Source organism: Lycium ferocissimum, chromosome 6, assembly GCF_029784015.1.
Source record: "Lycium ferocissimum isolate CSIRO_LF1 chromosome 6, AGI_CSIRO_Lferr_CH_V1, whole genome shotgun sequence".
In the NCBI taxonomy this organism is placed as follows: Eukaryota; Viridiplantae; Streptophyta; class Magnoliopsida; order Solanales; family Solanaceae; genus Lycium; species Lycium ferocissimum.
In genome coordinates this window covers 10,045,106-10,066,686 of record NC_081347.1, presented here as the reverse complement: position 1 = coordinate 10,066,686, position 21,581 = coordinate 10,045,106, and the positions used below count along the sequence as shown (strand labels likewise).

Sequence of the window (21,581 nt, the reverse complement as noted above, 5' to 3'; positions counted from 1 at the left end):
ACATACCTTTGGACGTAGAAAAATATTTTGAAGATGAAAACTACAAAGTATGGTGTACCAGACTTTTATAAAGAGAGAGGGGTGTTTGGTTTTAGGGTTTAGGATTTTAGTTTAGCCTTTTTGCTAGTGAAGAACTTTACACATTTTCCCAACTTTGTTTTTCAGTAACATTTTATTATGCCAACTTCTTTGGAATTTTAAGATCTGCTCCAAGTGCTCAAATTTTTTGATATGTTGGTACAAGACTTTTTCTTTTCTTTCACTTAGATTCTTGCACTCTCCTCCGTCCAGCTCAAGTAATCTCCTCCGTCCAGCTCAAGTTTTTTTTAACGCTACATTCATCCAAAGGGAATGACAGGATTTATAGTAGGGTGGTCGATATTCTAATTTCAACGTAAACTCGATTCAATATTTTTTACTTTATTAAATTATTTTACAAATAGAGAAATTACATAACATCACTGGACTTCACTTTTATTATACTAGTTAGAAATGTTTAGAATATTTGTCATCCCCTAAATTAGTAAAAGTGATATTCTCATCGAAACTGGATTTTTTATTTTTTTTATTTGTTAGTGTTTAATCGGGTCGTCCACCTTTGTCATCCCCTAAATTAGTAAAATAGATCTAGTCTGGATTTTTTATTTTTTGCTGTTGCAGTGTTATCGATGAAGTCTACTTTATTTGCTGTTAATATCCATTTTCTTCTGAATATTGGCATTTTCTTATTATGACTTGCCATGTTCTACTTCTGTGCAACGACTGAATGCAATTTCAATGACTTATGAGACTATGAAATTGCCGAAGTCATAGGAATGTTTAAGTAATTTCAACATCTAACAATGTAATATTTCATTAAGACGCACAAGGAACGAAGAAAAGGTTTGGTAGTGTTTCACTTTCAGTGACCATTGAATTCATATACTTGTCAAGTTTTCAGTCCTCTTTCTCAGAGCAAATACAATTATACAATCAAAACTACCGGTGACTAATTCTGCAACCAGAACGTGCCTTGCTACAGATTTCATTACTAGAATCAAATCAACCAAGCCACTGTTGACACTTTCTATCCCCACTGCCTCCAACAGCACGCCGGATGCTGATCTTCTCATTTGCATACTTTGCCTGGAGATGCTCAAAAGCATTTACATCAAGTTTCCCAGACACAGATTTCCCTTGCTTCCTCCGGACTTGCTGTTCACGTACAGAAGCCCAAAGTTTCTCAATAGCATCCCTCTGTCGGGATGTGAACCTTGAAACATTATCAAAGGCATGCTTGACTAAGATGTCAATAGATGTTTGGCACCTGACAAAAAGAAGTCACGCACTATGAGAAATGGTAAGACGGTAGCGAGTTAATTAGCTGAAATACATAACGAAGTTTGATTGTTTACAGATACTTGACCATGGGGTCTTGTAACGATTCGCGGCAATTTCTAAACAGGAAATCAAGGCTTCTCGCTGCGATCTCAGGAATCTCTTGGTTTCTTCTTCGTCTTCTCCTTTTCTTGCTTTAGTCAAGGTCACCCTCTTCCCCTTTGTGTCATCTTTCTTTGATGCGCTTGGAATCAAAGCATCAAGTCCAAATGGATCACTCTCCTCCTCATTACCCAGCTGGGGTTCTTCATTCACGGGTTCTGTCTTTTCTTTCAAAGCAGCAGCCTCTTCTACATCATCATCTTCAGTTGCAACAGGAAGATTTGAAACTGCTTCTTTAATTTTGCCCGTTGCTTTTGAAAACTGAAATATACCATAGCAGAGAAAAGAAAGAAGATAGAAGACTGTCATACTTCCAGATAAACGGAGGAAATAAATTTTAGGACAAATCAAAGCTTAGTAGCAAATTTTGACCAAAATCTACGTTGCTCGGATAACAGATAAACGTGTGGATTAGTAATCCATCTCAAGATTTCTGTTATTTTTCCCTTTTTTTGTGTTCTCTGTGCTTTCTGCATGCAAGAGATTCTCTTTTTTCAACAACAGTATGCAAGCCCTGGTTTTCCAAACAGTTCCAATGCATTTATTTTAAAGTTCCGACGCATTAGAAACCTAAAATGAACATTTCTCTCCTAAAACACAAGTTGTTTAGGCAATTTTAGGTGATGTCCAATTGACGTCTGTTAGGCTGATCTGTCCTTACTTTACTATTCTAAGAGAAATCATCCCAAAATACGATATGCAGGGTAAAATATTGAGGGTTTTGAGGTGAAACAATTGGTAAGATGTTTTTCCCTCCTTAACTATTCTAACCTGGTCATCTGACTGACACATCCAGAGTTCGTCCAACGATGATGGTCGCAACGTTGGAGACAGAAATGTACACTTTTGGATAACTGAAGGATTCTTTGAGTTTTTCCCTCCTTAACTATTTCTAACCTGGTCATCTGACTGACACATCCAGAGTTCGTCCAACGATGATGATCGCAAAGTTGGAGACAGAAATGTACACTTTTGGATAATTGAAGGATTCTTTGAGTTAAGAGTGATACTACATGAACCAAGTTAAGTGACATCAAAGAGTCAGAAACTCCCTTAAGACACCCCAAGAACTTTACACACTTCTCAAATTTTAACTACAGGTCATGGAGAGGGAAGTCCATGGAAACAAAAAAAGGACATGTATTCTGCTTCACAGCTATCCAATGCAAGCAATAATCTTACTCATGAAAGTCTCATACAATTCCATCGACACAAGATGAATAATATCAAGTTCGCCACATATGCATATTGTTTATCCTTGAACTTCAATCACAAGGAAAGAACAATAAGAATACCAAAATTTTCGTCCTTTCATGAACAATAATCAGCAAAAGAGTAGATGGATTATTAGATCTTTATGCAGGAGAAGCTGGGACCAGAAAAGCACACTTCACCTATATGCGCACTTGACAGCATTTCACACAAAACAGCAGTAACGGTTGTGTCATGTGATCTCTATAATAAAGCATCAAGTATCAAAACTCTGCAATTACAGAAGATAATCAAATACTTGTTTGCCTTTTCCTTTGTCATGTCTGAGGGTGACGAATAAGTACTTTTTAAAGAAGTGAGAAATCCTCCTCCTGAAGAGTAAATAAGCAGAGCAGAATTGATAGTTTGAGTACCATTTTCACATTTACTAGCGAATCAATCTGAATATAGCATTCAGACACATTGATTTTTTCATTGATAAAGATTCAAATAAACGAATGTCATAGTCGGTCAGAAATGATTCTTAAATTTTATAAGCTATCGCCTATCGGTAAACAAAACAATATTATTTGCTCTTGAAAGAAGTCAAACCTCAAGTAGATGATCCAGGATCATTTTAGTTAGAAGTCCGAATATCCCTAGAATGACGAATAAGTGTCATTTTGAGTCAAAGTTATTGTAACAAACAGGGACAGAAGATGTCGATATAAATAAAGTAGAATAAAAGAAGTTAACCAGAAGATTACTCCTACAATTGCATTTACAACTTAGGCCAACTCCACTTATAAGGATTGTCCAACATCAACCATTCTGTCTAAATTGGACCTAAGGGATGTTCATTGTTATAGTGTTTTAGTCTCTCCTGGCATTTTTTGGCTTTTCTATTTTGTAGATAAGTCGGTAGAAAAATTTACCAGTAAAGCCCAACTTGCATCCAATTCTGCTTCTTCCATGAAAACATACCACATCTTTAAAATACCACTTCTTCAAGTCTTTACCTAGACCGCATTAAGATTCCATTATTTGGATTTTTTGCAGTTCATAAAATCGTTGAAGCAGTAAGTTTTTCACATGCTAGTCAAGGTTATCCATGTTTTCCAACAAGAAATACCTACTTAGAGACTTGGAGTGTTCCTCATAGAAATTGCCAAACACCAAGATGTAATGTATGTGTTCATCACAAGAAAAAAATACGCAGTTTAACCACATAACGGGAAATAATAGCACTTGTTAGCCATGCCAACTATGAGAAGAGGGTACAGTTTAAGATATCCTAAAGGTTGTCAATCATAACTTGCAGATATTCCCCTTTTCTTTTTGCATGTGGAGTACACCAAAAGGGTAAGATGGAATTTGCCTAGCTAATTATAGCCTTGATGCTTTTTCAGGCACCTGCATCTAAGCCCCTTCTTCCGTGATAAATTAAGTTCATAACATTCTTCCATCAACTTTTAATCTTAAAATGTTTCACTTGAACTGACAAAATATACATCCCAACGAAACCACCAGCCAATTTAAATACTTGCAGACCTCGCCAAAAATGTTATTCAATGGTGTGAAATGAGAAGTTAAGTTGATTATTTACAATTTAGCAAGGTCAAATTCAAATGTCACCTGTACTCTGTTTGGTGTTCTTTCCTTCTTTTTACCAGACTTAAATGAAAATGTTCTGCCTCAAATCAAAAAATTCGGTTAAATCAGGAAAGCATCAGATTCAACTTATAAGGTCAAGTAGCACCTCACAAATGCCTCCTATGAACCTAGACACCTTAGCCCCCATTCTGAGGTAAACAGAACGCGAAGGACTAGTTTTCTGACAAACAGTGAGCCCAAGCTGGTTCACAAGCAACTTGAGCTTGGCTAAACTGGGTGTCTGCTGTTTTGAAGCTCCAGATCAAAATTGTAGAGCTCAGCAGTCAGCCTAGCCAAGTAAAATCTTTTATAAGGTAAAATCACAATGTCATTACTTTATTTTTTTTTAAAATCACACCATTACTAGTCTTTTAGCAACCCATTCTATATTTGGTTTCAGTTAAAAAATGTAGCAGTAATACTTCTATCACTGACATTGATATAAGCCAAGTAAGATTATCAGATGTTCTACCCAGCCAAAAAAAAATTATCATGATGTTGCCATCACCAAGCCTCCGTTGAATTGCATTGAGCTTGACATGAGAGTTCACCTTAGCTCGCAAACGCTCCCTAATTCAGATTGATAAACTAGAAGACTTCCTTTCTCACCTAAATAGTTAGCAGTTGTCTCATTCATTCTCTCTTTGTAAAAGTTGGAGACTACCAATTCTTGACTTTCAAGAACCATTTCCTTTTTAATCAAGCATGAAATTTTAGATTCCTTAGTTCCAACAAGAGAAACTGAGTCACTATGTCAAAAAATCCAGAAACTTTACAGAACTCTGAACTAAATAGTAGGCACACAAATCATACTCTAACAGCAGATCGTGTTGCAAAGAATCTTAGTGAAGAAGTGCTGCTCGCTGAAGTGCCTTCATAATTGTTAACAAAATCGATGGCCTTCAAAGTAATAGATTGAATTCCACAATAAAAGTTCATGAGACTATCACTGATGAACTGCATAGAACTCTATTGGAATAGAGACACTGCAAACAAAACAAGACAAAGCATACCGTGAAACTTTCGTCAGTGAAGAGGTCATTAGCCACCACAGCCCTCATGGTCCATGTAGTTATCATATTTTGCTGCTTCTTTGAAAGACACTGCAAGTGAAAAAAATATATAATCAGATAAGTTCCAACATAAGATGTCCAACAGAGCCACTTGTAAGCAAATGATGTATTGCTCACCTCGATTGTATCTTGCACAGCTGTGAATAACTCATGGTAATCTGCTCGTACAGAGGGCTCATTACAGGCGGTGAGTGATGACATTGCAGCTTCAAGAATGGCGAAGAAATGGTCACTAGTTGCAGGCTTTACACTGCCAGCTTGAATCAACTGCATCGCAAGCTTTGACGCCTTGCTAAACTTTGATGTGTTCTTTATATGTGATGCTATTTTTTGCATGGCTTCTATAACTTGTGTGTCCGAGACATCCGTGGTTGTTTTAAACCTCAATCGTTTTTCAGGAGCAGAAGCTGTAAGTCAATAACAGTTACTCAGCTCAAATATTGACCACCAACAACAAACAAATAGTAACAAGTTGTAGGACAACGAAAGGGAGAAGTGCTCAAAAAGTGAATTGCTAGAATATGTATAACAGAAAAGGATAGATCAATCCATGAAATATCCATCAATCCCCAAATAATTGGGGTAGAACCATATGAATTTTCGATCGCCCATTTTATTCGCATACTAAATACTCCCTCCGTCCCAATTTATGCGATACTCTTCTCCCTCCGTCCCAATTTATGCGATACTCTTCTCCCTCCGTCCCAATTTATGCGATACTCTTTCTTCTTTAGTCAGTCCCAAAAAGAATGAAACCTTTCTATATTTAGTAACAATTTATCTTTAAACTTCTCATTTTACCCTTAATGAGATGATTTATAGCCACACAAATATGAAATGTCTATGGCTTATATTGAACCACAAGCTCCAAAAGTCATCCTTTCATTCTTAAACTTCATGTCAAGTCAAACACATTCACATAAATTGGGATGGAGGGAGTAGTAAATAGGCCCATTTCATTCCAATACTAAATCACAGAAAGATGAAATTTCATAGACTAATTTGCTTCAGCTTTTATCACTAGAGTGTAGAACACAACAAATGGATTAAGCCTTTCTAGCTCCCAATTTCAATGTTCTTGTCAGTAACCAAAAGTGACATGAAGGATAGGAAACTTAATCAGAAAATCACAATATATACATATTGAACTTGTGACCATCAAAGGAATAGATCAAGAGTTACTCCCTCCGTCCCAATTTAAGTGTCTTACTTTCCTTTTTGGTCCGTCTTTTTGGTCTGTCCTAAAAAGAGTATCTCGTCATATATTTAGTAAGTTGACAATTCAAACGTCCTACATGACAAGTTTAAAAGCACAAGATTCAAAAAATATTTTAGTAAATTATACACCTCTTTAATTTAGGATCACAAGATTCAAAAATCTATTTTTATTCCTTAAACTTTGTGCCCAGTCAAACTAAAACACTTAAATTGGGACGGAGGGAGTACTAAAATTTCCAAAAACCACAACTTGAATGGTAGCGTCACATCTCAAATTACAAAGACCAGTTGAGTATTCCCTATTCCCTTCTTAAGCATGTGTACTAAACAAAATAGAAGCTCAAAAAGCAACCAGAATTGAAGTAGAGAACTTAAAATTAAACCATTCATTAACCGATTTGATAATACGCTAAACAAAAAACCTAAAAAGGTACTCCCACCGTCCCAATTTATATGACTTTCTTTCCTTTGCAGTCTGTCCAAAAAAGAATAACACATCTCTATATGTAGCAATAATTTATCTCTAACATTCTTATTTTACCCTTATTGAGATAATTTCTACCCACACAAATTTTCTTCGGCTCGTTTCAGAACCACAAGATTCAACGTCTTTCTTTCTTTCTTTCTTAAACTTCGTGCCTAGTTAAACACGCTCATATAAATTGGGACGGAGGGATTAGAAATTTGTATGGATAAGCAGAGAAAATTAACCAAAAGATCACTATATATACGCATCGAACTTGTGACCATGAATGACAAATCTCACTAATAAAGGAATCATGCATCATCATCAAAGAAATCTCTAAACAGATCAAGAATTGCTAAATTTTCACAGACCAGTTAAGTATTCCCGATTCCCTACTTAAGCAATTGTATTAAACAAAAAAGGAGCTCAAAACAACCGGAATTGCAGTAGAGAAACTTAAGAATCAAACCATCATACGCCAAACAAAAACCTAAAAAAGGCAGTAGGCACAGTTGGGATTTTGAGAGTCAAACAGTTTAATTTTGACCATAAATTCGGGCATGAAATGTTTTAAGTTTTTCTAAATAAAATTTTCATGTTTGGAACCTTTGTAAAAGGTACTATATATCACAATAATTGATAACACAAAATATTTAACAGATATATGAAAGACTTGTTTGAATGTCGTAACTAGAGAGGTGCCACACAAATTGGGAGAGTAAATAGACTTACTTTCAGGTAGTGATTGTAGAGGTGGTTTAGTACGTTTAAGGGCACTCTTCAAAGCAGGTGGAGGTGGTAGTGGTGCCGGTGAAGACTCCGTTGGAGTGACGGATGGCGCAGCCGGAGGGGGCAAATCTTCGAACAGCTCTCCCCCCATTTTGTGACGTTGTACTGCCCAAAGCCAAAAGCTATACTTGGAGAGAAAGAGGTGTTTGGAATAGTAATTTCACTTTTAATCATGTCTCTTTTAAAAAAGGAATTTCACTTTTATGTTCACTTGACTTTTTAATTTCAATACCTATAAATTCAAAAAGTATTTGGAAAATTTAAAATTTCTCTTATTTTTCTAAACTCTACACTCAACAACATACTCGCTGTAGTCCCACAAATAGGATTCGAGAAGGTTAGATGTACGCATAGCTTATTCCTATTTTGGTGGGGTAAAGAGGTTGTTACCCTCAGCTCGAAAGAAAATAAAAGGATTTAAAGAAAAATATGACAACAAATAGCAGGATAGAAAGCAAATGAAGCAACAGATAATAATACATATTGAAGAAAAGAAACTAAGCAATTACTAACTAGTACTACTAATAAGGAGAACAATTGGTATACCTACTGACCTTCTGGTCTAATCTTCAACCTCCACACCTTTCTATTTAGGGTCATGACCTTAGTAAGTTGAAGTTGTGCCAATGTCCTGTCTAATCACCTTTTCTCAATTCTTTTTGGGTCTACCTCTATTTCTCCTAACTCCTGTTATAGTTAACCTCTTACACCTCCTTACTGGCGTATCCACACACCTCCTATTCACATGCTCGAACCATCTCATTCTTGCTCCTCTCATCTTGTCTGCCTCGGGCGCCACTTCCACCTTGCCCCCTATAACTTTGTTTCTAATCATATCCCTCCTAGTATGCCCACACATCTATTTGAGCATCCTCATCTCCGTTATACTCATCTTTTGAATGTGGACGTTCTTGACCGGCCAGCACTCTACTCCATACAATGAAGTAAGTCTAACCACCACTTTGTAGAATTTACTTTAAGCCTTGGCGAAACATTCTTCTCACACAGTACCCCGAATGCGAGGCCCCATTTCACCTACCCCTCCCCCCCAATACGATATGTGACATCCTTATCACTCTCTAAGTCTCCTTGAATTAAGGACTCAAGATGCTTGAAACAACCTTTCTTGAATATGACTTGTACATCAATCTTCACTTCCACCTCACCTCCTGCATCACATCATTGAACTTGCACTCTAAGTACTATGTTTTAGCCCTTCTTAACCTAAAGCCTTTAGACTTAAGAGTCTGTCGTCAAACTTTAAGTTAAATTAGATTAAAATATAGTGCATAAAATGAAAAGAAGGGAGTACTACAGTAATTATAATAAATATACACGTATGTATTGGTAAACCTCTCTATAACAATTATCCTCTATAATAGCATTTTACTATAACAGTAAAAAGAATTGAATCTATTTTTTCTATTATATTTTATCTCCTTATAATTATCATCATTGTATATATAATAACACTGGCCAGCAGTATAATGGTATACTCTTCGTAAAATTACTTCTCTATTATGACCCACTCAAATAGAAATTGATTTTGTCTTTCACTGTAATGGTGCTCAATCTAATAGATTTTACTAAATTTTTACTACGTTTTTATTCATTTCTTTTCCTAACCCCTAACTAAAGGAGTGTAAATACATTTGTTCGTGGTCTCAATTCTATTCAAACTGCTATGAATAGAAGTAACAACTAAATCTTTTCAAGAAAGTGGATGTTAGTGCTTGTGCATATATAAAACAAAGTCACACCAATTTTTCATGAGATTTGTGCTCCAACTCATCATCATAAAAAAAGAAACATATAGGACAGACTTGTTGCATGCCCAAATTGGAACCAGCACTTAGCTATATATGTGAAATTGTGAATTTCATGTTGCATTGTGCTCCACTACATACTACATAGTAACCAAGGATCATCAATAGGTTGCCTTTGACAAGTAATTTTTTCCTTTTTTTATTCTGGATGAAGCTCAATATTTCACCAACACCCAAGAGATACTGCAATCTATTGAACTATTGCTTCTTGGCACCGTAGCTATCTCTTGATACACCAAAGCAGCCTCCTCGATATGAGACACACTATTGCCATAAGTTGTGATAAATCAGCATCCAATATAATTGGGCCAGTTGAAAACTTCTTTAAATAATGCAATCCATGGTCAGTGTTGCTCGACAAAATTACTCGATACCTATATTGATAAGAAGAAACAGGACACAACGATACAATTAATTAAGATGCACATAAGTTGGATCATAAACAATTGTTGTAAAGAAAATATATTGTAATTGATGGTTAGATTGCATAAAAAATCTAAGTATAGGTGAGGTTTGTATTGTGACATCAGATGTCAAAATAAGTGTCCTTTAAGGTTTTCGCACACAGAAAATCACTTGATAGCATAATTAATCATAAGAATTATTTGACTAAATTACTCTTATCTCTCGTCAAATTACTCTTCATCTAGACTCAAAATTTCCAGTAAAATGTGTATAGATCATTTATTGGAGTTATGGTTGTTTTGAAAAAATAATAATTTAATGTCTTGTTGGTTTTCTAAAGCACACTTATTTTGGACCAAATTAAACTCTTACATCGACCATGATTCTGTAGATGGATCAATTAGTCCAGTGCGCACACTCATTCTTAATTTAACTAAGCCAATCACTCAAAAAAATGATGTGCTATTAAAAGACAGAAAATCAGCCCTTTCATGGAACTTAATGATAGCTAATTGTGGCTTAATTCTACCAAACTCAAAAGATGCTCTCCTTCCCCTTTTCAATGTCTTATCCATCCACAAAAAGCCTTTTCATAAGGATGTAAGGACATCTCTCTAATCTATGCCTCCTAGAAAATTAGCAACATTCCAAGAAATAATTAAATTAAACAGTAATAATTAATAATTTCTTTGATGAAAAAAAAACAGTAATAATTTCTTAACTTGGAACCCATTTCTTGATAGACGTGCCTCATCTATATATAATAACTACAACAACAACATACCCAGTGTAATTTCATAAATGAGGTCTGAGAAGAATAGAATATATGCAAACCTTACCCAACCTTTATAAGGTAGAGAGACTGTTTCTGATAGACCCTCAACTAAAAAAAAAAAAAAAAAATCAAAGTAGGCTTGAAAAGAAAACAATGAAAGCAAAATATAGCAAAATGGGAAACAACAAATAGTCAGTGGCGGATCCAGGATTTTAAGGTCATGGGTGCAGACCTCCCTTTAAAGTAAAGTGTAAGTTGCTATCGATGGTTAAGTATACGCATAGAATTATTTGAACACAATAATGAGAAACGTTAAAAAAAAAGATGGATGAAAAAGTGAACAACGAAAGTCGAAAAAAAAGGGTAAAGGAAGAAGGATCTAAGGAGAAGTCGGGGGTACAACTAAGAAACTTAAGGATTTCTAAGTTAAAACAAAGTAAAAGAAAAACTCAGCAAACTAAAAACCAATAAAGAAAGGACAAGCTGGATGGGAGAAAAAGAAGGAAAAGTCAAGTAAAAAAGAAAAGACGGAAAACTCTTAAATATTGTGTCATCTGGGAATCGATCCACTACCAAACCCATCATGCCCTTCCAATTCAAGCTCTCAACCAAAGCACCCATTGCAACTTTTGGTTTATGAGTGATACTCAATTTATATATCCATTTTTCAGGAAGTTTCTATATAAATAAATATAGTTCCTGTCCAGGTCAATGGGTGCTCGAGCACGGGAAATCAGTACGTGGGTCCACCCCTGCAAATAGTAGTAAAAATTGAAGAATAAAATGCTACTCGAATACTAACTAATATTACCAAAATAAGGAGAATATAAGCAGAGACTAGCCACCTGCCTCTCTCTCATACAAGTAGACAACACTGGGTTATCAACTACCCTTCCTTTTGAGGGTCACGTTCTCAGTAAGCTGAACATGTGTCAAGCCTTATCTAATTACGCTCCCCCCCCCCCCAAAGTTCATTTTCAGCCTACCTCTACCTCTCCTAAAATTTTCTATAGCCAACCACTCGTATCTCCTTAGTAGTGCATCCGTGCACCTCCTCTTCACATGCTCGAACCAACTCAGTCTCACTTTCCTTTTCTTGTCCACCATGAAGGTCACTCCCACCTTGTCATGTATAAATTTGTTCCTAATCTTATCTATCCTAGTGTGCCCACAGATCCATCAGAGCATTCTCATCTCTGCTATCTTCATCTTGTGAACGTTGAGCATTCTTCACTGGTCAGCACTCTGCCCCACAAAACAATGCAGGTCTAACCACTACTCTGTAGAACTTACCTTTAAGCCTTGATGACATATTCTTATCACACAGTACCTCGGACGCGAGCCTTTATTTCACCCACCCCGCCGATACGATGTGCGGCATCATCATCAATCTCCCGGTTGTCTTGAATTATAGACCCAAGATACTTAAAACTTCCTCTCTTGAGTGTGACTTGTGCGTCTCGATCTCTTCCACCCCTGCGTCATGCATTACATCACTGAACTTGCACTCCAGGTACTCTGTTTTAGTCCAGCCTATCATTAACTCCACCACGCGTCTCGTTAATCAATACTATGTCATCTACCAATAACATACACCACAACACCTCCTTTTAGACATGCCACATCAATACGTCCATCACTAAGAAAATAGAAACGAGCTAAGAGTCGATCCTTGGTGCGACTCCATCATGATCGAAAAGTGTTCTAGGTAACCTCCGAATGTTCTTACTCGGGTTTTGGTTCCATGATACGTGTACTTAATTGCTCTAATGTAAGTCAGAGGTACGTACACCTTTAGACTCTAAGCATCTCCATAGAACATCCATAGGAACTTTATTGTATGCCTTTTCCGGGTGACACCGTATGTAAGTCTCTCTTCCTACTCTATCTTTGTTCCAGCAATCTCCTTACAAGATGAATAGCTTATGTAGTTGATCGCTCTGACAAGAATCCAAATTTGTTCTCGGAGATAGACACCCCCTCCTCATCCTCTCATCTATCTAGGAAGGAAATTGGACTCGGATCATCCATGTGGCTGAATTCAGTTTCACTGCAAAATAATAAGTTGATACGTAAATATATAATTAGTTATGTATTTGAAAATTAAATAAAAATGGGAAGGAATACAATGGTAACTCTTCCTAATCGTTCTACCTATTTTGTGTGACAACAAGTGTCTTTTCCAAAACTCTGAATCGTTTTCTTTTCCCTTCCCCATTAGCAAAACTCTGAATCGTCTTCTTCTCTCTAAAATTCCCAAAAAGTTCCGTGGAAGATTATTGCGAAGATTTTTTTTTTTCTTCTAAAAAGTGTTAGTCCTCCGTAACGAATGAGTACTATTTTAGATAGTAAAATTTTCAATATAATTCGTATTTCATGTCATCTGCTTACATGATAGACTAATAAAACGAATACGATGATTATGTGAACAGTGTGTTCGTGTTTTTCCTCAATTAATTAATATGCATCTTCAACTAAATGCAGTAGTGCAATTCCTAAGCACTTTACAAATCCAAATGGCTACTATTCGTTATCAGTCAAAGCAAAAAAAGTATTACAGTTCCTAATAATGTCTGCGTCAAGTGCCTCTTTAATTATAAGGTAAACAAACGAATAATTGTTAAACACACAAAAAAAAAAAAAAAAAAAAAAAAAAATTAAGCCGCTACTTTTTAACACAAGTGCCTCAACTATAGTGTTTCATGAAATGCCAAAAAAGTAAAGAATTAACTATTTATTATACCCTACTAGTGACCAAGTGATGAGGGACAAACATAATGCATCGTCCACTTTGTTAGGAATATAAGCCAAACAATCTTCATCTTTACAAATTCAAGGCTCATAATTGATTCCAATATAATACTCAACTAGTTAAAATAACCCTCTAATTAACATATAGTAACTCCGCAATATTTGTTGAAAATAAGGGTTAATATATTAATTGTTTTTCTCATTTCGATCATTAGTATTTATTTCACTACTTTCGTCCTTCTTAGAGCACTCCCACATGGATGGGAGTAAATTATCTTTCGAAATGTGGATTTGTTATTTCCTGCTCGACTATTTTCCAAATAAATTATGGAAACACCAATTATTAATTAATTTACTTGTCGGATTCCTCTCTATTTCAAGTGTAGACATTTATAGCGGACGGTTGCCGATGGAAATTAAAATATTTGTTCGTACCTGATATTAATTTATAAAATCATCCAAAGTATTTTAATCTGAAAAGGTACAAATTAAAGTAGGGATATATATCACTTAGCCATCACTAATAACAAAAGTTTATGCGAGCTTAACTCTTGTTTTAATGATGATGTATTTGCTTTCCACGAAATTAAGATTTGTGCATCCTCTGGATGCATGCGGTCTAACTTTATTGTGCCCACACACTGTACTTTCTCTAGAAAGAAAAACGTAAAATGATCGACAACAACAACAACAAACCCGGTGTAATTCCACAAGTGAGGTCTGGGGATGATAGGAGGTATGCAGACCTCACCTCTACCTTCTTGAGATAGAAATATTGTTTCCGATAAACCCCAAAAGAAAAGTATCTAACACAAATCTGTTCTAATAAAAGTAAGATAAACAAATAGCAAAATAAAACAAATGCAACAATAGAGGGTTGTGAGCAGAGGGTCTATTGATAGCAAAAACGTTAAATGATCGATGGTTTGACCACTAATAGTCTGTTTGGTCAAGCTTATTTCCCCCCCAAAAGTACTTATTTTTTCAATAAGTGCTTATTTGAAAAAAAGTGAGGTGTTTAGCAAGCTTTTGGGAGAAAATAATCTTAACGGAGAGTAGCGAAGCGAGTTTTTTAAAAAAAAATAGCTTTTTTTTTTGAAAAGTATGAGAAAAATACATATAGAAGCATTTTGGGGAAAGCTTGGACAAACACTAATTCTTTGTTCAAAAGTGTTTTTTAAATTAATTGGCCAAACACTTGAAATTCTTTTCGGAAGATTTTTTGAAAAGTACTTTTAAAAAAAGTATTTTTTAAAATAAACTAATTTTAGAAGCTTGGCTAAACAGGCTATAAGTATTATTTGAAGCTCACTGTTCAGAAGAATTCAGATATAGTTTGTATTTAGATAGATCCGCTAAGAGGGTAAAACATTCCCCACTAAAATAAAATTTTATTTATGAAGCTCGAACTTGAAACTTCTAGTTACGGGTAGAGAGACACCGATCGTCCCATTAATTACACTACTTCATAATTATATGTAATATGAGTTACAAATTATATACACTAACAGTCTAAAAAGAATGTATATTATCAATAGTTTAATTCAATTCAACCAATTATAACAGTTTATTACTCTATCTTTTACTATGTTATTGTATCAACTTTGATATAAAAAGTACCTATTATTATAAATTAACTTAACATAACGTAAAAAAAAAATACTGCCAGATCACAAGTGAAATACTAAAATAAAATCATGTAGATATACGTTTACACTACTGCCTTGGGAGGAAGAGATAACGTGCAACCCACTACCTCACGCGCACAAGACCCCACGCACACAAACCCTAATTTCCAAGAGACCCTTCTCTCTCCACAGCTCTCTTTCCCATTTCTCATTTCTCAAGAGCTACTAGCATTTCACCCTTTGACACAATTTTGTGTCTTCGTGTGTTCCTTAAGAGTCCCCACCACCCCTTCTTCTTTGAGGTGGAGCCAGAATTTAAAGTTTATGAATTCAGCATATAGCTCATTGTTGGATTTTACTTAATAATTTATATTGCCTCCGTTCCAATTTTTTTGACACTTTTCGAGAGTCAAATTTCTTAATTTTAACCGTGTGTTTGAACATAGAATCTTTAAATCGTTTGAAATAAATTTACATATTTGGAAACTAAGTAAGAAGTACTACTCCCTCCGTCCCACAATAAGTGTCATCTTGGCCAAAAAAATACGCATATTAAGAAACCAATAATTCAATGTGAAGTTTGTCAAATTATCCCTATATAATAAAAATAAATTACTTTTACCTTTTGATTAGAGCATGCACAAGAAGTAAACTTTTTGACATTGGGAATCCAACAATACCAAGTTACTATGTGGCTTTTCCAATCATCATGTAGATGTTACTTTATTGTCTAAGGGTAGAATTGGAAAAAACTAGCCAATTTATGTCTTGGTTTCCTAAGGTGACACTTATTATGGGACAAATTTTTTTGGCTAAGGTGATACTTATTATGGGACGGAGGCAGTATAAGTTAGCATAATTAATAATTTAAAATATTTAAAAAACATATGAAAAAATTACGGTCAAAGAACAACTCGTTTGACTCTCGAAAAGCGAAAAATGCCAAACAATTTGAGACGGAGGAAGTACGTATTAAATGAATTTTTAAAACATACTCCCTCCATCCCAATATATGTGGCACTTTTCGCTTTTCGAGAGTCAATTTTACTAAACTTTAAAGCTAAATTGGATTAGATTAATTCAATATTTTAACATTAAAATTTATATATTTGAAAACTAGATGAAAAGGACTATAAGTTGCAACTTTTCTCATACCAATTTGGTGAAAAAATACATCTTAAAATGTTAATCAAAGTTCATACAATTTAAATTTTGGAAAGCGAAAAGTGCCGCATAAATTGAGACAGAGGAAGTATACTAAAATTATTAAATTCGTCCGAACAAGTACTTTGGTCTCTAGCTCTGCCCCAAACCCCAAAAATAAAAGCGAATATACTTGTAAAACAAGGCTTAAAAATATACTCCAAAGAGTAACCCACAAAGCTTAAGTCTTTCTTCTTGTTCCTTAATTATCATCACTCTCATTTCTCTCTCTATTCCTGTCTCCTTCTTCTCTTATGATCATCTCTCTCTTAGCTTAGATCCTTGTTGACTTATTCAATCATCTTACTCACATCCTTAACAACAACAAAAAACCCTTTGTTCCAAATTCTCAATCTTTATAAAAATCTTGAAATTGAATTTTACATAACATAGAGAAAAAGGGACAAAAAATCTTCTTTTTCCCTAGTTTAAATCTCTCCTTTGGACCTCAAAAACTCATTTCTCCAACTAAAAAACCCCATTTTTGAGCTAGTTTCTAATTAACAACATGGCAAACCCATGGTGGACAGGTCAAGTAGGTTTACAAGGAGTTGAAACATCATCCTCAGCTGGCTCACCCTCCCTCAAGAAACCAGATCTAGGCGTATCTATGAACGACCACAGCGGCGGTAGTGGCAGCCACGACGAAGATAGAGACCACTCCGACGACCCTAAAGAGGGTGCAGTCGAAGTAGCCACTCGTCGACCAAGAGGTCGACCAGCTGGCTCGAAAAACAAGCCGAAACCCCCCATTTTCGTGACGAGGGACAGCCCTAACGCACTTAGAAGTCATGTTATGGAAGTTGCTAATGGAGCTGATGTAGCTGAAAGTATAGCACAGTTTGCTAGGAAGAGACAAAGAGGTGTTTGTGTGTTGAGTGCTACTGGAACTGTTACTAATGTAACCCTAAGACAACCTTCTGCTCCTGGTGCTGTTATGGCATTACACGGCCGTTTCGAGATCTTATCGTTGACCGGCGCCTTCCTCCCTGGACCTGCTCCTCCAGGATCAACAGGTTGTTGAATTGTGCCACCATCTGATTGGTTCTTGAATTGTGCCACCATCTCATTTAAAGTTTAAACTAACAGAAAAATCACACTTTTAAATTATGTTGCGTCTCTAACACCCTCTTGCCTGCTCTAATATCGTATTGAATTGTGTGACCGTTTTAGTTAAGCTGTTACAGAGAGAGCACAATACTTAGTTAGGTTATATATGTGTCAACATGTCTTTTGTCCGCTCTAACTTTATGTTGAATTAGGTGACCAACTCATCTACAAGTTTAAGTTGTTAGAGATAACACACTTTTAATGATAGAATTTACTTATGTTATGTCTCAACAAGTCTCTTGCCCGCTCTAATTTCATGTTGAATTATGTTTGACCATTTTATCTTCAACCTTAAACTGTTAGAGAGAACACTTGCAATTACAATACTTATGTTATGTATCAAACGCCTCTTGCTTGCTATGAATTTTGTGACTCGTGGAAGCTTTAATTAAATTGTTGGAGAGAGTACAATTCATAAATTACTTAATTATATGATGTCTCGATGCAGGTTTGACTATTTACCTAGCAGGAGGACAAGGACAAGTTGTGGGAGGAAGTGTAGTAGGGTCTTTAGTAGCATCAGGACCAGTTATGGTGATTGCATCAACCTTTTCTAATGCTACATATGAGAGGCTGCCGTTGGAGGAGGAGGAAGAAGGCGGTGGACAGGTGGCACAAGGACAACTTGGAGGTGGCGGTGGTGGATCGCCGCCAGGAATGGGCAGTGGTGGTGGTGGAGGGGTACAACAACAAGGTGGTGGTGGTATGGGTGATATTCCATCTTCAAATATGCCAGTATATAATTTGCCACCAAACTTGCTACCAAATGGTGGACAATTGAACCATGAAGCATTTGCTTGGGCACATGGACGCCCTCCTTTTTAATTTAGAGGTAATTTGATGATAACAATAATAATTCAAGAAAAGAAAAAAAGTGAGAGGATTTAGAGCTAGCTTCTTCCTTTTGATTATGTTGTATGGTAAGAAAAAGTTATTTGAGGTCTAATTTATGTACATTAATTTTCTCTTTGAATTTGATTCAACATGATGGGGTTTTCCCCTACTTCAATCTTCTTCTTCTAGTTCGATCCCCATCATATTCTTGGTTTTTGCTTATTGATAGATAAAATGTTTTGAGTGATTTTATTTAATTTCTTCGTGGTTTTATTATCCCTATATAATATAATTCTCACCATAGCATTTTAGGGTTTCTCTCTTTTTTGTTTCCCTTGTCCCTATGTTTTGTGTTTCTTATCTGTATCTAAATTTTATATTTTCTCATTTTTTGTTCTTTGAAATCTAAGGATCAAATATAAGTTTATATTTAGGCACTTATATCTAGGTAAGAGATATAATATTCAGATTTATCAGGGTTTCCCCTTCTTATTTTCCACAAACACTACAAAAAAATGGGTAATTTGCGGAGGTTGAAAGTTATAATTCGCGGGGGTTTTAGCCTCCACTAATTGCTTAAAGAGGGTAAAACCCCGCGAATTGCAACTTTTAACCTCCACAAATTACTCATTTTTTTGTAGTGAAAAAAGATACTCTTAAAGGATAAAGATTCTTATTATAGATATTATATTTCATAGTCTCCCTCAGGCCAACCGAGTTAATAACTGCCAATTAAGATGAGGATACTTAATTATAAGTCATTAGGTATCCAGACTTAACTAATCTAATTATTGTGGTTTATTTATATATATCTGTAAATTCAAACAAGATTCATGCCTTCTCATTTTAAATATTGTACAACAAGCCATTATTCTTGCAAGTAGCAACTCATTATTCATATACTTATGGGTGGAGCTAGGGTATCGAAACTGGTTCATCCTAATATACAAGGTCAAAATTATTTTTTAGGTATACATTAGATGTTGATCGAATTACCTTAGTTTCTTCTTTATTTTTTTATATTTTGATTTCCTTACAAAAATCCTGACTTCGCCATTGCATCTGTATTTAATGTATTATTGTATTAAATTAAAAAAAATGTAGTGTTTGATATACATAATTTTTATAACAGTGGACCGAGAATCTTAGGAAATAGAGTATGCTGAATTCATGGAGAAATGGTGCTTTGATGCAACTAGCAGTGACCAACTAGAAGAATGTGGAGATATATATATAGTCTCTCTCTCTTTCTCTATTCTAGATCTGAATTTCTGGATCTTATGACAAAACCTGTCTTCTTTTTCAGTTACATAATAAATGGCTCCCATAGCTATCTCTATGGTATAAGAGATCATCCTATTATTCTGTTCCTTTTATATTACTATATTTTCATTCATAGGATTGATATTATCATGTTTAAGGATTGGAACACAAAAGATGCAGGCCAAGTGAAAGATGTAGGCCACAGCTTTTTCTATACAAATAATGGTACATGCATGTAGACACACTATGTACATTGTACATTCATGTATCTTTTTTTTTTTTTTTTTTTTTTTTTTTTTTTCATTAGAGCGACAAAAGGTTGAATCTTAGTGAATTGTGGGTGGCAGCAAAGCTCCTCCGTATCTTTAATTTAACCGAGCCTTTAATAGTTACTAGACTATTATCTTTAATTTATCATCCGGCATTCGAAATCCTATGTACTGATAGCTTGAATAATTTGCATTTGCGTTGTGTACAAGAGTTCATTGAAGAGGGAAGTGTTTCTATCAAGACTATTAATTCTCAATTTCCAAAGCTTGAATTTTAAATTTTTGATATATTAACGATAGAAACATCTCATCAATCCATCCCACCATACAGCTAGTAGTTAATATGTTATTCAAATGTAAAAGAAGTCATATTGCTCTATCATTTGAGCTTATCAGAGAATTTGACAAAGTTTGCGATTTCAATATACGTAATACTTATTTTCACTAGCTTACATGGTGCCTACCAGATGGTCTATATGCATGTGATTTGGACTTGGAGTTCAATTAATTAATTTCTATATTTAGCGAGTGTAAATGAATTACTTATAGTATCATACCATTATTTAAAAGATTCTCTTATATGTGAGTAACTTTTCATCATAAGTGAAATTAGTTACTTTGAAAAATAAGACAAAATGATCAACTAACTAGCTAGGCTGCTACGACAACTTAAATACACCAATAACATAAAAATCTCCTTTAATAGTGTGTATACATATACAAGTTAAATTCTTAGAATTAACAGTAAAATGGTCACCTGTCGATGATGCGCAAAATCCTTGGATAATTGTGTAAAAATTGGGTTTTAAACTACAATCACATAATTGAATGTTAAACATGAATTCTATGAAACTTCGGAGAATATTATGTGAAAAGAATTGAAATAATTAAGTGGTGGTTAAAAGGAAGATGATAGATTTTCTTTCAAAGGAAAAGATGAGAATGTTATTATCAGTGAAGACTTTTTGACTAGGTCAGAAAAAACATACTTAAAATTTAATAAAACCACAATAGAGCCCATACTTGCTCAAGCTAAGCTTGAATATGTATTCATTAAACAAAAATCATTCAATACTTTTTCTAAAGCAAAAAAAAAAAAAAACTGCAAGAGACATGCACCTACAATATTCAACTACTGTCTTGTCGTTTATATAAAGCCCAACAATATAATACTGTAAGCACATAGTAATATAATAAACCTAGCTAATGGCGCATCAAACTGTAGGGGGCGGATCTATTTAACATGAAATAACCCGCAGTTCACGTAAACTCAATAACTTTTGATTTTTGTGTGTGTATATATATTTTTGTGTGTGTGTGTATATATATATATATATATATATATATAAAAATTAAATATCTATAAATATTTAATTGTGAACCCAATTATATTATTATATAATATTTTGAAATTACGATAGGAACTCATAAACTTTAAATTCTAAATTCACCCTTCAGAACGAGTACATATTAAAAAACATTCGTTACTTGAGGATTTTCACAATCAAAGAATAGTCTCTTCTTCTTTGGTGAAACTTTTCCCATATAAACACATCATGATGTTTCATTCACGAGGTATAGCTTTTTATACAACTATACAGAAGATTAATGATACTCGTACGATCCTAGTTTATGCTACATTTCTTTT

At 34.9% G+C, this 21,581-nt stretch overlaps 2 protein-coding genes across 3 annotated transcripts; one reads left to right on the top strand and one right to left on the bottom strand.

The window, feature by feature from the left end:
• Nucleotides 1-835: 835 nt before the first annotated feature.
• On the bottom strand, nt 836-8,028 carry LOC132059283 (uncharacterized). The gene is made up of 5 exons (XM_059451861.1): nt 7,813-8,028; nt 5,514-5,803; nt 5,337-5,426; nt 1,406-1,740; nt 836-1,306 (listed from the first exon to the last, which is right to left on the bottom strand). The coding sequence occupies exons 1-5, from the start codon at nt 7,958-7,960 to the stop codon at nt 1,042-1,044; spliced, it is 1,128 nt and encodes a 375-aa protein (XP_059307844.1). The 5' UTR covers nt 7,961-8,028; the 3' UTR covers nt 836-1,041.
• An 8,606-nt stretch (nt 8,029-16,634) lies between these two features.
• LOC132059282 (AT-hook motif nuclear-localized protein 20-like) lies at nt 16,635-19,741 on the top strand. 2 transcript variants are annotated; one of them, XM_059451860.1, is made up of 3 exons: nt 16,635-17,473; nt 18,016-18,399; nt 19,534-19,741. In XM_059451860.1, the coding sequence occupies exons 1-2, from the start codon at nt 16,966-16,968 to the stop codon at nt 18,390-18,392; spliced, it is 885 nt and encodes a 294-aa protein (XP_059307843.1). In that variant the 5' UTR covers nt 16,635-16,965; the 3' UTR covers nt 18,393-18,399; nt 19,534-19,741. The 2 variants fall into 2 exon arrangements, with proteins under 2 accessions (XP_059307843.1, XP_059307842.1); XM_059451859.1 differs by lacking the exon at nt 19,534-19,741 and having other exon boundaries at nt 18,016-18,576.
• The last annotated feature ends 1,840 nt before the right edge of the window (nt 19,742-21,581 follow it).